General features: G+C 42.8%; 1 protein-coding gene across 3 annotated transcripts; it reads right to left on the bottom strand.

Moving 5' to 3' along the window:
• Positions 1-972: 972 nt before the first annotated feature.
• Positions 973-14,572, bottom strand: LOC111252891 (uncharacterized). Of its 3 annotated transcripts, none has more exons than XM_022811499.2 (5): positions 10,817-14,559; positions 5,603-9,142; positions 5,024-5,180; positions 2,597-2,748; positions 973-2,367 (listed from the first exon to the last, which is right to left on the bottom strand). In XM_022811499.2, exons 1-5 carry the CDS (start codon positions 13,391-13,393, stop codon positions 1,264-1,266), a joined length of 7,530 nt encoding a protein of 2,509 aa, XP_022667234.1. In that variant the 5' UTR covers positions 13,394-14,559; the 3' UTR covers positions 973-1,263. The 3 variants fall into 3 exon arrangements, 1 of the variants encoding a protein (XP_022667234.1); XR_002674402.2 differs by lacking the exon at positions 973-2,367 and adding an exon at positions 3,842-3,910 and having other exon boundaries at positions 2,613-2,748; positions 10,817-14,572; XR_015330590.1 differs by lacking the exon at positions 973-2,367 and adding an exon at positions 3,842-4,465 and having other exon boundaries at positions 2,669-2,748; positions 10,817-14,572.

Here is a 14,572-nt window from a genome sequence, read left to right as displayed (position 1 = left end):
TTAATCGGCTGTATCGCAGCTGATTTAAAACAGTCATTTGTTCTGAGTCATACAGCGCTCGGAACATTTGCCACACTCATGGCTACAGCCCGAGGGTAACGATGCCCCTTTGAAACTATATTTTGCTGTGAAGAAAACGATTATTCTAGATCATACGCGTCAGTAGCTTCTGCCGATTTTAGATCTTCTTGCGATAAATATAGCAGCATATAAAATGCGATCAAAGATGCTTCTAATATTTCTCTAATTAAGCTGAGCGGCATAAGACCATCGCAGCAGAATAAAATTGTTCTCAAATAGGCCAAATTCAGGTCCCCCTGATCTACGATCTGTGCAGATATTATAATCACATATATATTATAATCACACCTATACTTAGTGGCGTAAAATGGTTTGCCTTCAGCATCCAAATGAAGAGGAACTGAGAATCTTACTTCTATCATCATTGACGGAAATTATCTATTAATATTGGTCCGATGGCGGTGAAGTGCGGTTACTCACGACATCCGCGCGTGACCAGCTGACAGCCGACAGGAATGTAGTTTCATATGAATTAGATCTAAAAACCTTAAGAGTTTCGTAGCTCCCACCTCCTAGCCACCTGACATTCATCTGATTTTTATCTATAGAAAAGTTTTCGCGTGGTACATGCTCCGGATAATTTAAGTGCCATTCATTGAAAATAGGTCGTCCCAGACATACTTTTAGTAAATTCGAAGAAGGAAAACACACAACCAGGTTGAGTTTTGCGGCAAATACATACTCTAATTTGCCGCCCCCCTCCCTTCCCGCTCTCTGTCTCATATGTGCATATATTGTAACACACACTCCAATATCTTGCTAATTTAGATTTAAGGCCCCCATGTCTGAACACAGACTGATGAAATTTTGGCTACACAACTTCCCTGCCGAAATTCGTTAGCGCCGATCTAGTTGAACGGCGCCAACCTTATCTAGAATGAATGATCCGGATTTACTTGAGCAACATGTAATTGACGAAATATATGTGTTTATTAATCGTCAATCTATCCAGTCGCCGCTATGAAAGCTTTTCTATCATCTAATATATAACAGCTTCAGGTATTCATTTACGTATTTTCTCTATACAGCGCCATAACATCTTTCGTGCTAATTCTGCGTCCATCTCGAATGATTTCGTAGTTGTCTTAAATTAGCAGTAACATGGTAACGTCTATAGGATTGTCTGGCCCCTGACCAAGTAATCATATCATGCCTAGTACGCTGCCTATAGCGTCTGTGATGTTACTGATTCGCGGAGCGGTAAATTTGCGCGTCGAAAATGTGTGGTTTTGCTGAAAATACACGAGAGAACACGTATTGACGTCGGGATGTTCGACCAAGGAGCCACTCCCAACTAAGGAGATCGGCGTGTCCTAAACCTAGTGCGGACTTATCCGAAGACGCGCGTATGCTGTTAATGACTTCAAGTAACATCAAACGTGCATAAGATAAAATTTGCTCAATTACGATCCTAGATTCAGCGTCGTTGGAACCGTCGGCCAAGATTAAGATGAGCTCTCGAGCAAGCTGAATCGAAGCTCGAGCACTGGCGACGAGACGCTCGGCGCGTTCAGCGTCATTGGACGTTAGATTCAAGCCTTGAATGCTGAGGGAGAGGTTGCTATAGATTGTATCAAATTGTTTTTGTCGTTCGTTGTCCGTGTGGAGCCTTGGCGGAATAGCAGAATTCTGTAACGTATCTGACATATTGGCTAGGTGCCTCCGTAGCATGTGTGCAGCAAGACGTGAAGTTTCACCAGTTATGTTAGCTTGTCCTAATCGTACATGCTCGTCGAGTTCGCTAAGGTGACGCAAAATTTCGTTCTTGGCAGACTGCCAATGTTGACGAGGCACTGGTTTTCCGGAAGAGACTGTAACTCCGCTTTGCCTCAGTGATGAGACAGTCTGTACGGGCGGGATAATCACGTCAAACATTTTGACTGCTGGAAGGTGAACGGACTGCTCGATGACAATTTTTGCCTTGTCGTTATTTTGTGGCGTACTATTTTTACCTTCTCCATCTAAGTCATACTCTAGGAACTCTTCAGCTGATTCCCTTCTGGAATCCGTGTCTGGGGCAACAGTACTGGAATACTCCTGTGGCCAACTGTTTGGAGCTGCACCCCGAAGAAGAACTTTGTTCTGAGGACTAGCTTCGACGACAGATTCAATCAGACCGAGTCTCGCTTCGTCGGGTTCTCTTATTGGCCTGTCTTGGTACCGAGACCATTGTTTGCCTTCTTCTATCCGTTCATCGAAAGCCACTTCAGTAGGCGGTAACGTATTGCTTTCTTCAACTGATTTTGATACGAAAGGCGTTATGGTTCGTCTGTCAGGTACTATAGCCTGAAATGCAGGACAACAATGGGTTCAGAGATGAGTCAGTGGATCAGGCAGTGGATAGGTGCCGCCGGGAAAATTTTCACGCCATCACCTAAAAGTGAAAACCCCGACTACGATGTGCACCTCCCGCGGAACACTGCAACAAAATTTTGCTCCCTTCAAAAATAATAGACAAATAATAAATTTTTGCGCAGTCATGATCGTTGGCCTTTATTGAAAGCGATAGACTTACCTCGTTGTTGAGCCCTGCACCCGTTGCTAAGTCTGTTTTGGGCAGTGGAAGGCCTTCGGTGGTGTAAAAGTTTTCGCGGCGAGGCAGCGGATAATTGGCAGCGTCATAAAATCCGTTTGAAAGAATTGGTAGGGTAACATCATCATCTGAACCTAAATCGCCATTAAACGAAATGGTCTTATTGTGAAAATTATGACTTTCGGTAAGTACTTAGATTTCTAAGGCAGACAAGGTCAAAACAATTGAATCTTCATTAAACTCATATGTGTCTTCGTTGACAAGGTTTAATTATTATTTTGATAGTGAACTGTAATAAACAAGCAGTCGTTTAGCCGTGTATTTCCCTTTAGAATAATGAACACCGAATAGATTTCACAGAATTTAAAATTATCGTAGAGCGCAAGCTATATCGTAAGTATAAGAAAGTAAAATCGAGCAAGATCATTTTTGTTTGATCGTCCTCATTTACAAATAATTCGTATTTTATAAAACTTTTGTTTTTTTTGTTCAACATACCATTATTACGCGGTGGGTAATGTTGTTCCATTTGTTGCCCGTGACTAATAAGGTGTTAATTCGATCAGGCATTTTTGTATGGGTTCAATTGAATCAATGGTCGAACAACATTTCTATATCTTAACGCAGTGATATTCTCTATCGAAAAAATCATAAAAAATTGCTTAATTTCGAAACATGGTGCAAAAAATATTGATAGATCTAGTGTCTAGTAAGGAGATTATATATAGATAATGTGATTGTGGGTATTGATTATGGCTCAAATGAGAACCGTTTACCCAAGTGGTAACAATTCAATAATAAACTAAAAAGTTTCTGTGGCCAGCGATGGGCCAGTCATATTTTATGTCGGGCTTATATGTCTCTACGCTGCTATGACTTTAGGATTATATGACTCAACTTGATCATTGGACGAACATAGCCAGTCATCTGCCAGCCAAATCGGAATTTTTCATGGCTTTATCAAACGGTAGATGTGTTAATTTTCCAAATGATCTCAAAGAAATTTTCACCGGACTCAAAGCGTATGTGCCACCGGATTTTCCAGCCGATAACGTTTTCTCCGCTTATTTTTAATGTACAGTACTATCACGCAATCTTAAAGCTCCTTGGTAATTTTTTTTTTGTTTTTTTTTTTTTAGTAATGCTAGAACCGCCTGTTTAAAAATGACTTTGGACAGGAGCTTCGTTTCACACGTGGATCTTACTACTTTCTTCGGGTGAACTCACCTAAAAGACCATAGTTGGCGATTATGCTTTTCTTTTCCAGCTCATACCCGTTCACTCACATCTGACTACCTGTAATGACAGGTAGTAAATCCGACTTTTCTTTACCTACGTTAGGGTTTCTTTGAGATCATTGTTGAGGGGTGTTTTGAAATCTAGATCCTTTGGCACAGCTTTCGCTGTGAACGCTTCCTTCTTCAAGTAATCTTTTAAGATAGGCTGTCATGGATCATGCGAGTTGGCAATTTCTATAGCGAGTTTTGTAAGGAATAGAGACACGACGATTCTTCAGCATGATGTATACTTTTTCGCGTCTTCTTCTGTACTCGCTGTCTTCAAAAGCCTTCTGTAGCGTTGCCACTACACAAGCACTTAACAAAGAATACGATGCACCTTATTCGGTACTCCATATTCGTTTTCTAAAAAAAGAAACGCCGACGACAACCACCTACTTTGAAGTTCTTGCCAAATAGAAAGCGTACGTGTGAATGCTCTGAAGTTTGATCCGTGATTAACAGATGGACAGGTAAGTGCCGCACCACAAGCCTGATTATGACCAGGCCTTTGCCGGCCTTTTGTCAACCTAAGCCAGGTATTTTTTGGATTCAGTAGCACACGAAGTTTTCTCTGCAAAAGACCTGAATTTAATATATTACAAATACCAAGGCACATAGACCTTACACTTCTTACCGCTTTATCAGGTCATTTCATTATATGAGCTAGACGCGTGTCTTTAAAATACTAGCGAATGCAGCCTCCAGTTGATGCGGCATCGTAACCTCATATAGATATGATAATACTTGTCGAAATTAGACGTTATACCTTTTCGGTGCCTTATGGGGTCGGTCTGTAGCGCGTTGCTACGGTAACCGCTAGCTAATGAACATGCAGCCTCGCCGGCTCAAATCTCAGTGTTGGTAAAAATCACAACCAGACATAAATAGTCAAAAAATAAAAAAATAAGAAAGGTAAGAAATTAAATGAACTGGAGCGCTATTATTAAGGTTAATAGCTCAGTGAGGTTTACCTGATAAGTCCAACGGGTTTAGACTTTTAACGAGATACACCCTCAATATCTAAAAAAAAAAAAAAGTAATTTCCAGGATTTGGAAGAAAGGTTTTCTTGCCTTGAACAACTTTGCCTTACAGTCTGTTTCACTTAAATGCCTGTTTTCTGTGACTTACCAAATGGCTCAACTGTAGCAGGCTCGACCTGGGCTATCTGCAACGCCGCGTCTGGGGTATTTTCCTCTACAGACCTTTGTAGTGTTAACGAAGTACTGGGCTTGATGTTTGAAATTACTAACTTACGATCTGCTCGCTGCACAGGCCCAGTTGTCGACTGTAATTTTGTATTATTGCTCGTTATTATTTTTCCCAATTTGGTTGTATCAACTCGTCGACGTTGTTGGATCGCAACGCGTAAAAACAAACGTACAAAAGTTCAACACTCATTTCTTGTTTGATCGCTAATTAACATCGGTTGTTGTTCGTTATACTTTTTTTCTGCTAGTGATACATAGATTATTATTATAATTAATCTTAACTACTCTTGATACAAATATCTGTCGGAGCTCTCATATCAAAGACATAAGAGGTGTAGCTATTCGGTTGTCCATGGCACAGTCTTTTTTGCCTCCAATAGATATTACACTACTTCGCTTTTTCCGCCACGATTACTTCACATACGTGTAGCAATTACAAAGTTCAAGGCAAATATAGTTGTTTTTTTTTTAAAGTTTTTGAATACAATTAAAGACGTACCCTATAGAGCACGGCATTTTCAAGCCTAGGCAAGCCAGTCATCGAGATAGCATAGTCCGCATTTTCTATTGGTAATTTACCATCTCGCTCTGGAAGCCCCATATCGTCGTTAGATCCATAAGATTGGACTGAACTTGACGACATATATCTATTGTGGGGCGGGTTCGTTGACGAATCACCGATGACGGTGCTATCAGCACCATCTATTCCAATTCCATTTGATGTAACCTCGTACATTTCTTGGTTAATATTCAACGAAGTTGCAAGCTGCGCTTGGCGTTCCTCAATAGCCTGCTGCTCATTTTCGGTGCTAGTATTTCTTAAGGAAGTATTTTTATAAATTTGAGTTACTTCCGTTATTACGTCGTATAAGGGAGATTGCGCGCTTGAATCCGTGGAGAGAGCGCTGCGATCGACATCTGACGGTCTGTCACGCAGTTCTAATCCGTAGAGCGATTCGCTTGATGTTTGATAGAACTCATTATCGACCTCGACACTTGACTGCGCAGTAACGGCGCCGAGGAGTGGCCACTCTGATCTATTGATAGTACCAGTCGTTGGCTTTAATTCTATAAGCTTGGGTCTTAGTGTTTGCAATTCGCTGCTAACTCCTATTTTGTGATCACTCATTGGTAGGAACATATCTAAGGTAGGCACGCCATCAGTTAATGCAGTTGACTCCGTGATGCTTGTAAAGGACTCAAAAGGTATATTTTTAGCGGATGTTGATTCTTGCCAAGTGCTCGTCGTTATTCGATGTGACTTCACCCATTCTTCTTGATGAATAGAAGAATCCGTTAAGGTCAACGTGTTTTCAGCTTCAATGTACGAAGGTTGCGACTGAACTCTATCAGTTATTTTTGGCACTATCTCAGTCGCTACCGTATTTGAAGCGAGTGGCTCTTTCTCGTCTGAGTAATCAATCTTTGCAGGTAGACTTTCCTGTTCCTTTGGTCGTGTTTCTTCGATCGAGCTTCTTGGTTGAGGTGAGCCGATCCCGTCCAAAAGGAACTCAACGTCTGACGAAGAGCTGGCCTTCACGGTGGTATCCGATTGTGTCTTATGTGTAGGCTGCAGCGCAGAGCTAAAAGCGAACGACTCATCGGGTTTATCGGTAAACCCTCTGTAGTCGACCTCACCGAATTCTGTCATTGTACTTTCAGTACGAATATCTCTTGAACCATGCAGTTCACTTGATATTGTTTGTCCCGAATATTCAGCCTCCGTCCGATCTCGTCCACTGTAATTCATATCTATAGATGCGATGGTACCTTGATCTGAGGCTTTTTCGGGGAACATTGTTGTACTCGCATACTCTGCTCCTAGATATATCGGAAACTGCGTAGAACTGCTTGGCCTGTCTTCACTTGTACTGATTACCTCTGTCTCATCAACTATTGCCATGCCATTGCTTGTTGGAATGGGTGTTTCAGTCTTGCTATCGACAGGTATTCCTCGGGGAGTAAGTTTTGTGTTCGTAGGCATGGTGTATGCTGCTAAAGAATCTCTTTGATCTGTAGGCACAGCTGGCTCGGGGATCTCTTTTACTTCAGGGGTGACTACAATTTTGGCAGTAACAGTATTGCTGTTCTCACTTGTGTTCTTTTCTATCTTGGCCGGATAGTTTTGCTCATACGTAAGGTACGCTTTGTCAGTTGAAGCTACTCGAACTTCGGAACTTTCATCTCTAGCGCTCGATTCGAGTGTTACCATTGCGATTGGCTGCATATAGTCTTCGTAACTTTCCATATGCCATAAAGATTCCTCAGTTTCCGACGAATCTGTTGTAGTGAAATCCATTGTAGATGAATTATCAACGGTTTGATCCTCATAATCATAATCATTCATCACTTGGGTCAAATCTTTGTTTGCTGTCGGTGTTCGATAACTGATCTGTTCTAGGCTTGAAGCCTCAGTTGCCGGAGTGGTTGTCCTCATAACAGTGATAAATGCTGTTAGCCAATCTGGACTAGGACTACTCTCCGGTACTTGGCCTAGAGAAAAATCAAATGATTGATTGACGCTGTCTGCTATTGCGAAGGGACTCACCGTGACTGAGTGGGCTTTTGTGGTAACTTCCGTTGATGTATCTACTTCTTCAGCAGATCTTACATCTAAATCGTCAAATTGGTTACTATTATCTAGTTCTAAAGTATCAATGGTTTTTCCCTCTTTCAGATCTTCTGCGGACCTTTGCAAATTTTCAGCGTAGAAGTGGCTCCTTAAATGCATCACTGCATCTTCGGCTGTAGAAAGAGGCATTTCTTCAATGGTGGAGAACGGGGCAGAAACTATTGCATCAGCCTGAACGACCTCTGTTGATGACTTCTGACTAATGTTTTTGGTAGAATTTTCCAGCTTATCGGTAGAACCTGCGTCCACCCAGTCCGTTGTCACCGTAACAGTAGGAAAACCTGCAATGGACTCGTTTGGTGTTACTTTGCTTAAGTTTAACCTACTTATCATATCAGTATCAAACACTTCGATGGAGGTTAGAGCGCTACTTGTTTCTCTTCCATATCTCGTTGGAACCGTCTGCGTCTCTGTGATTCCGACAGCTGCAAATGATTCTGGCGTCGTGTCAACAGAGTAAACTTCCACATGTTTAGTGCTAAAGAGCTCGTCAACGTTAGCTACCTCAGTTGACATCTCTGCTACGGTGCTTGCTTCGATGCCGAGGTTATTATTAGCTGTTGTAACTGCACTGACAAATGGCATACTCGTAGCCGTGAAGTCTTCTCCAACTACAGACTCAGAGTAAGCGTGGCGAACAGGTGCTTCAAGTTCTGTTCGATCAGCATCAGAACTATTAATATTTATGAAATCAGTCGAAGAAACAGCTCCAGGTAGATCGACTTCGATGTACGCCGGAACAGTCTGTAGCTTTTTGTTCTCAATTGTTTCCCTCTCGATTTCATAATCCGTGGCATCTGCCTGAGGACTTGGAGTATACGCCACTTCTTTCGGATGAACTATGTCCATCTCCAATGTACGGGTCTCAGTTGGAGCCTCAGGCGGGGTTCTCATGTCGATTGGGTCGAAATTCACCGTTTCTACTGGAATTGAGGAGGGTTCTCTTTGAACAGGATACTGATGCCAGCTCTGTTTCTCTATATACGGAATAAAAGTAACTTCCTCCACACTGGCAAAGTTGTCCATGGGGGGGCTTACCCCTTGTCGTATATGGTTAGGATAGGCAAGATCAATGTTAACTTCGTCTTGCGACACGTTACTTTCACTATCATCGGAAACGGACTCCCCTGGAATAGTCTGAGCATATGAGGCGTGGATCTCTCCAGAAGGCGTCCACTGCTCTGACAAAAGTGTCATCGGTTCGGCCGGCACAGTATACGTTCTAAGTAACTCCCGAGAACCAGAACTGTATGATGATAATGGCTTAGTCAGAGTGGCTCCAATGGTGAACCGTGAGATATCATCAGTCCATGTGAGGTCCTGAATGGGCTGAACGGAACTAGCGGGACTCCAAATGACGAACTGTGATTGCGGTGACGGTGTTATAAGAGCCCGAACTACCGAGTACTAAAAACAAGAAAATCGGCAACATTAAGTTACTTGTATGCCAATCGAGGTTAACTATTAAAAGAATCGTTTATCGTTTCGATACGATTACTTCAACAAGAGTATTCGAGGCTATGCAGTTAAAACTAGTACAGCCAGTTAGAACTCTAAGCGAACCTTAGCATTCATGATTTTCATTGAAGGTAGTCTTGAGGCTACGACCAGAAGGACATTTCCATGGACCATAGACCCAGCCAAACCGTTACAAGCTAGACAAAACTGGGTAACATGCGAGTAAGCACATCCCGAATAGAATAATTTGCTAAGTTTTGAGTTTTACGTCCGATATCGATGTTAGCATTCCATCGGATGGTTGGCACCCAGCACAAAAAAAAGTCTATTTATACCCGGGTTTGAACCTAGATCGTAACGTACCCGTAACATTAGCATGCATGCATGTTACCACCTAAGCTATCACGGTAACGCTAAGAGAGACCCTAGCGATACTAAGCCATATGCACTCAGGACGTGAGAATTTATGTGGAATCGGTCTAGAAAGCGGCTTTTTTTTGCACTTGAAGAACAAACACTCTCCACTGGGGCTTTTTATGGTTACGCGCAAAGCATCGTACAACGACAAAACTGCATTTCAAAAGCCCCTGCCAACACTGATTATTATTTCTACAACAATACAGTGGTATATATATATTAATCTATCCATTTATTGAATACAGCCTCGTCCATAAGGCCATGACGTTTTACTAGCTATTTGAAATAGTGGTTGCCTGCTATTACAATTTCGTATTGTCTTTTAGAAATACGTACGAGATTTCCGTTTGCAATAAACCTTGGATTTCTCTATTTTAGCTATGGGATTCTGTTTATCGCTTATTCGTTATAGCGAAAAAGGTTTATAGAGAACCTCAAATGATGACGATATCTTTCTCGCTCTCTCTTTTTTTTTATTAAAATAGAGTGTAGAGCGGAAAAATGCTTGTTAGCTGTGATAAAGACGGCAAATTACTCTTTTATCTGTATAGGATTACATGAGAAATGAGAATCTCTGTAGATTAAAATGCGATCATGTACTCACGCAGCTGATAACATGTATCTTACCCAGAAATCAAGTAAAATAAGGAATCTATGCCTTTTACGTGGATTTAAGTGGCTTTTTGATTTTTTCTCAGCAGACATTAGTGCTAAATAACACCATGAATAAAACGGCACCTGATTTAACATGTTACAAACAAATAATTACATAAAATCAAATTATTATTGTTTCCTTGAAGAAGATTTTGATACGTTTAATATCGCATACTACTTTTTTTTTTTTTTTTGTAAATGAAGCTGTTATTCAATTCAGTAATATGCTTCAAAGCTTATCCTGAAAATGCACGTCTTAGGCCTTCTGTAAATGGACGAGATCAGTTTGGATCAGGATAAGGTTTAGATAGAATTGTTAAAATACGGTAACTTAGCGGGCTGTTTCTATATGTTTACAATTTACATTTCAAGGAGAAGTAGCAATTGGTAGTTAGTTTCGACGACAGGTACCTGTATCACTACAGATGCCTAACTCGCATACTTTACAACATCGCGCTCCCAACCAGTAAAAACCTAGTTTGAAAAGCAAGCAACAATGGCGTCATCGAAACAACGTTAGCTTTGAGCCTACTATTGAATAATACTACTTACGTGCGGCACCGTATCATATCCGAAAGACTCAACCGTATTGGATATATTATCCGAACTAAATGATGCACCTATCAATTGCAATCTATCCGCGTCTGTCTTTGGCGTTTCGGATGCTGTGAGCATTAGCTCAACAGGGACTATGTTGTTCCGCATCGGGTGTCTGACTGATGTCCTATTCAACCACAGAGGTACAGACGCAACAGTTTCTGCTGTTACAATTTCTGTGGAGACCGAATGGTCGCTCTCGATTTCGATGTCGGCGGTACTGACTTTGGGGCCGCTTGTTGTAGAAACCATCACGCTAGCCAGCTTTTCGCCCACTTCTGTGACTTCAACCGTATCTGCACTGTCGGCCGCAGAAGGTATTTCCGACGTGACGGTAAAGATCACCTCTGTAGCGACCATTTCAGATACGATATTCGTTGAGGGCAGCGCTTCCACGGCTGCTTCGGTGGTGATTTCTTCCAGCGCTATTGATGACGTTGTGAAGTATTTGGCTTCATCATCCGTTCTTGAAGCTGTAGGCGTTTCCTCAGCGTCCAGTTGTGCTGTTTCTCGATACAGTTTTATGTGCTCTATCACGTTTTTCATATGAGCCTCCGAGCTGTGTATGAACTCCGTGTTAGATTCCGTTACGGTCCATTCCGTGCTAAACACCTCACTTAGTTGCTCTGGAGTGATGCCGGTTGTTACTTCTACGGGTTGTACGAGGTCCATCACGGTCCTCAGAACATCTGTTGTGTATGTCGCGGTGACAACTTCGGTGAGCAATGTTTCAGGTTGTTCAGTGGTCGTTACGAATATTTTCGTCGTGGTCGTCGCATATACTTCAGCCTCTTTGTCGACTATTTCTGTTAAGGCATCCATAGGCGGTAGCTTGGTGGTACGTTCTATCGGGATAGTACCATGGATAGTCTTCATGTCAAGCACGTCCGTCACTGAATCCGTGTATAGCACTACGGTATGATCCTTTTCTGTGATCCGTGGTTCAGTAGCTTCTACCTTATATTCGTATACTTCGGTTTCACCGTGAAAGACTTCAGTCGCAAGCGGCGCAGCAGGTGGAGGAGTCGTCGATAGCATGGCAATCTGAATTTGAGAAGTTTCCATTTCGTACAGTTCCGTCGTAGGCCCAGAGTACTGCACTTCGGCGTCGATCATCTCTGTGGAAAAACGAGGTCGCTCTGCAATTGCAATTACTTGTGGTTTTGAAATTCTAGAAGAAGCTTCGGATATAGCGACGATATAAGCATTTTCATTCTGAGATTTTTCACTCGTGGCTGTCCAATGAATCCCATCGAAAATGGTCATTTCAGTGGATTCAGCCGCTTCGTATCCAGCTACCGTGGTATACACATCAGTTTCGCTTGAAATGGTTTCTTCAGATGGTACAGTGAATATAGCTTCGGTAACGGTTAGCACTTCAACACGCTCCGTCGAAGCAGGTTGTGGCTGGGTTTCTGTGTAAAGAAGCTGTTCGCTGGCTTCTTCGATGTTAACCAACGACAAACTTTCCGTATAAACTAGTTGTGATGGTGTTGTCGTTTCATAGATTACCGCCGTAAATGATTCAACCGGCGGCTTTGTATAAGCCACTAGAAATTCATTTTGAGTAATCCCTTTCGAAGCAAAGGATTCGCTAAAAATAACGTGCTCTGTAGCAGGCGATTCGGTTTCAGGATGCTCGGATAGGACCATAAAACTAGATTCGGTGGTACTGCCCAGGTCAGTTTGTTGTCTCCAGGTCGATGCACCTATACTAGACATATCTATTTGGTTGTTGTTTTGTACATTCTTAGTTACGTCAATTGATTCTGCCGTTTCGACATCATATTCAAGACCGGTAGGCTCTGAGTGGGGTAACATAGTCGTTTCGACGATTTTGGTAAACGCAATGTCCGTCGGTATAGCAGCCCCAGGTTCATATGTAGTTACGTGTAAGATATCATATGGAGTTGGCGGAGCAGACGTAGCATTCGTGCCAATAACTAAATCTACTTTTCCTTGTACAGCTCGATCTTGTCCTACATCTATGCCCTGGATATGCGTAGCCTGCTGAACGGCTTCGGGATAAGGCATTACCCGAAGAAGTGGACTGTAAGTAACAGACTGTTGTTGAGTTGACCCCTGGCATGGACAGAGTCTCTGAGGCCAGGGATAAACCCAACGTCCTTTCGAACTGTATAGCGTCCCATTTTGTGCACTGAAGGCAAACTGTGGGGAAATTGGTGGATAAGCAACATAAGATAGTCCATTAAATTCACTGTTGTACGACTGAACCGCGTACCAGGGCTGATTCATAGGCAACAACGGAACAGCCATCCATGGTATCATCAGTGGCTGTGGCTGGCAGCCTTGGCAACATTTTGTTCCTGATCGTTTCAAATATTCCACAGTATCAACTAGCGTGTTTATCAGTCGATGAAAATCGTTGGCATCCAGGGTCACAGTACCGTTTCTCTCCTCTGTTGGAGTGGTTCTATCAAATAGGGGGTACGCATTGCTAAGCGAGCTCACCAACGAAGCCCAGACGCCAGCGGCTAGCAAAAGCACGACAGAACCCTGCCTCGTCGTCATCGTTCAACTTCTGCTCGATCACTAAGTAAGTTCTTAGACCTATTTGTAAGCACGGTTACGCGCATACATACTCGGGTAGCATTCTTTACGGGAGGATATAGGTCTTCGCTTAGCCCGTTTGTTAATTATGTTCCATGTATCACTCCGTCCTCCTTATTTTCTTGTCTGTCTCCTTGTTCGTTATCGTTATTACAAGTTGCGAGTGTACGGGTAAGATAACAACAACACTAACGCGATTCCTCCCAACTTGGCTTTTCGTTCTCATACACAAACAACTACAGTGTAAATTAGCCGAGCGACCCCCTCGTGCCGCGTAAATCCTTGTCAGTCTTGCCAGCAAAAGACCGTTGCCAACCGTATGATTATGATGCCGTGGGCAGCAGGCTGACACAGGCCGGCGTCTTAAAGTCGATAGCTCAGCCTACCGCGGCCGAGGCGACTAAGGAAACATGAAAATAACGAATGTCTCCATGGGCTGGAATGAGCCTATCTGTCTGCCTTGATCCTTCATAAACTAAAGCTAGCTACTATTCCTTTATCCGGCCGCTGAGCTAATTCCGAGCTAATGCTTACTGTGACTAAGACGTATACGACGACTGCGCTCGTTTAACGTCCGCCGGATGCAGCTTCTGTAATGGTTTGCCTGGGGTCGCTCTGCGTACGTACGACTCCGCGTAAGCCTGTGTGAGTCTGTATTTCTGAAAGAAAGCGTATTGGTTGCTACAGGCGTATTTTAATATTCAAGTGTGTTAGCGTTTCGTAGCTGTGTGTGTTTAGCAGGTGCCTGTGTGTCTTTGTGGTTATTTTCCGGGCTTGCGCTATGACGCGCAGCACGACATAAGGGAAAAATGGCGGTTAGATAGTCTCGAGCGTTCACAATGACACAGTTGTGTCACGATCCCCGTTTATATTTCGCCCGAAATTCGATCAAATGGCTAGAGGTAGGAACAGGTGAATTTGTCTCACAGGTTCTAGCAACATCGTCAAGCTGCTCAGGAACTGCACGTATTCAGCCAACTTTCCAAAAGAATAACGATACGCTATGGATGTCAAGGATAGCTACACACTGACTATTGCCATACGCAAGGTACACTATTGCGTCGAGCGCTAGGATTGAGACAGTCAAGAAGGTCCTACACGTAGCCGTTTTCAGAATAAACGAGCTGATCGAGCCGCCGG

Source organism: Varroa destructor, unplaced genomic scaffold (genome assembly GCF_002443255.2).
Source record: "Varroa destructor unplaced genomic scaffold, Vdes_3.0 BEIS01000006.1, whole genome shotgun sequence".
NCBI classification, from domain to species: domain Eukaryota; kingdom Metazoa; phylum Arthropoda; class Arachnida; order Mesostigmata; family Varroidae; genus Varroa; species Varroa destructor.
This window is presented reverse-complemented; position numbering and strand designations above follow the sequence as displayed.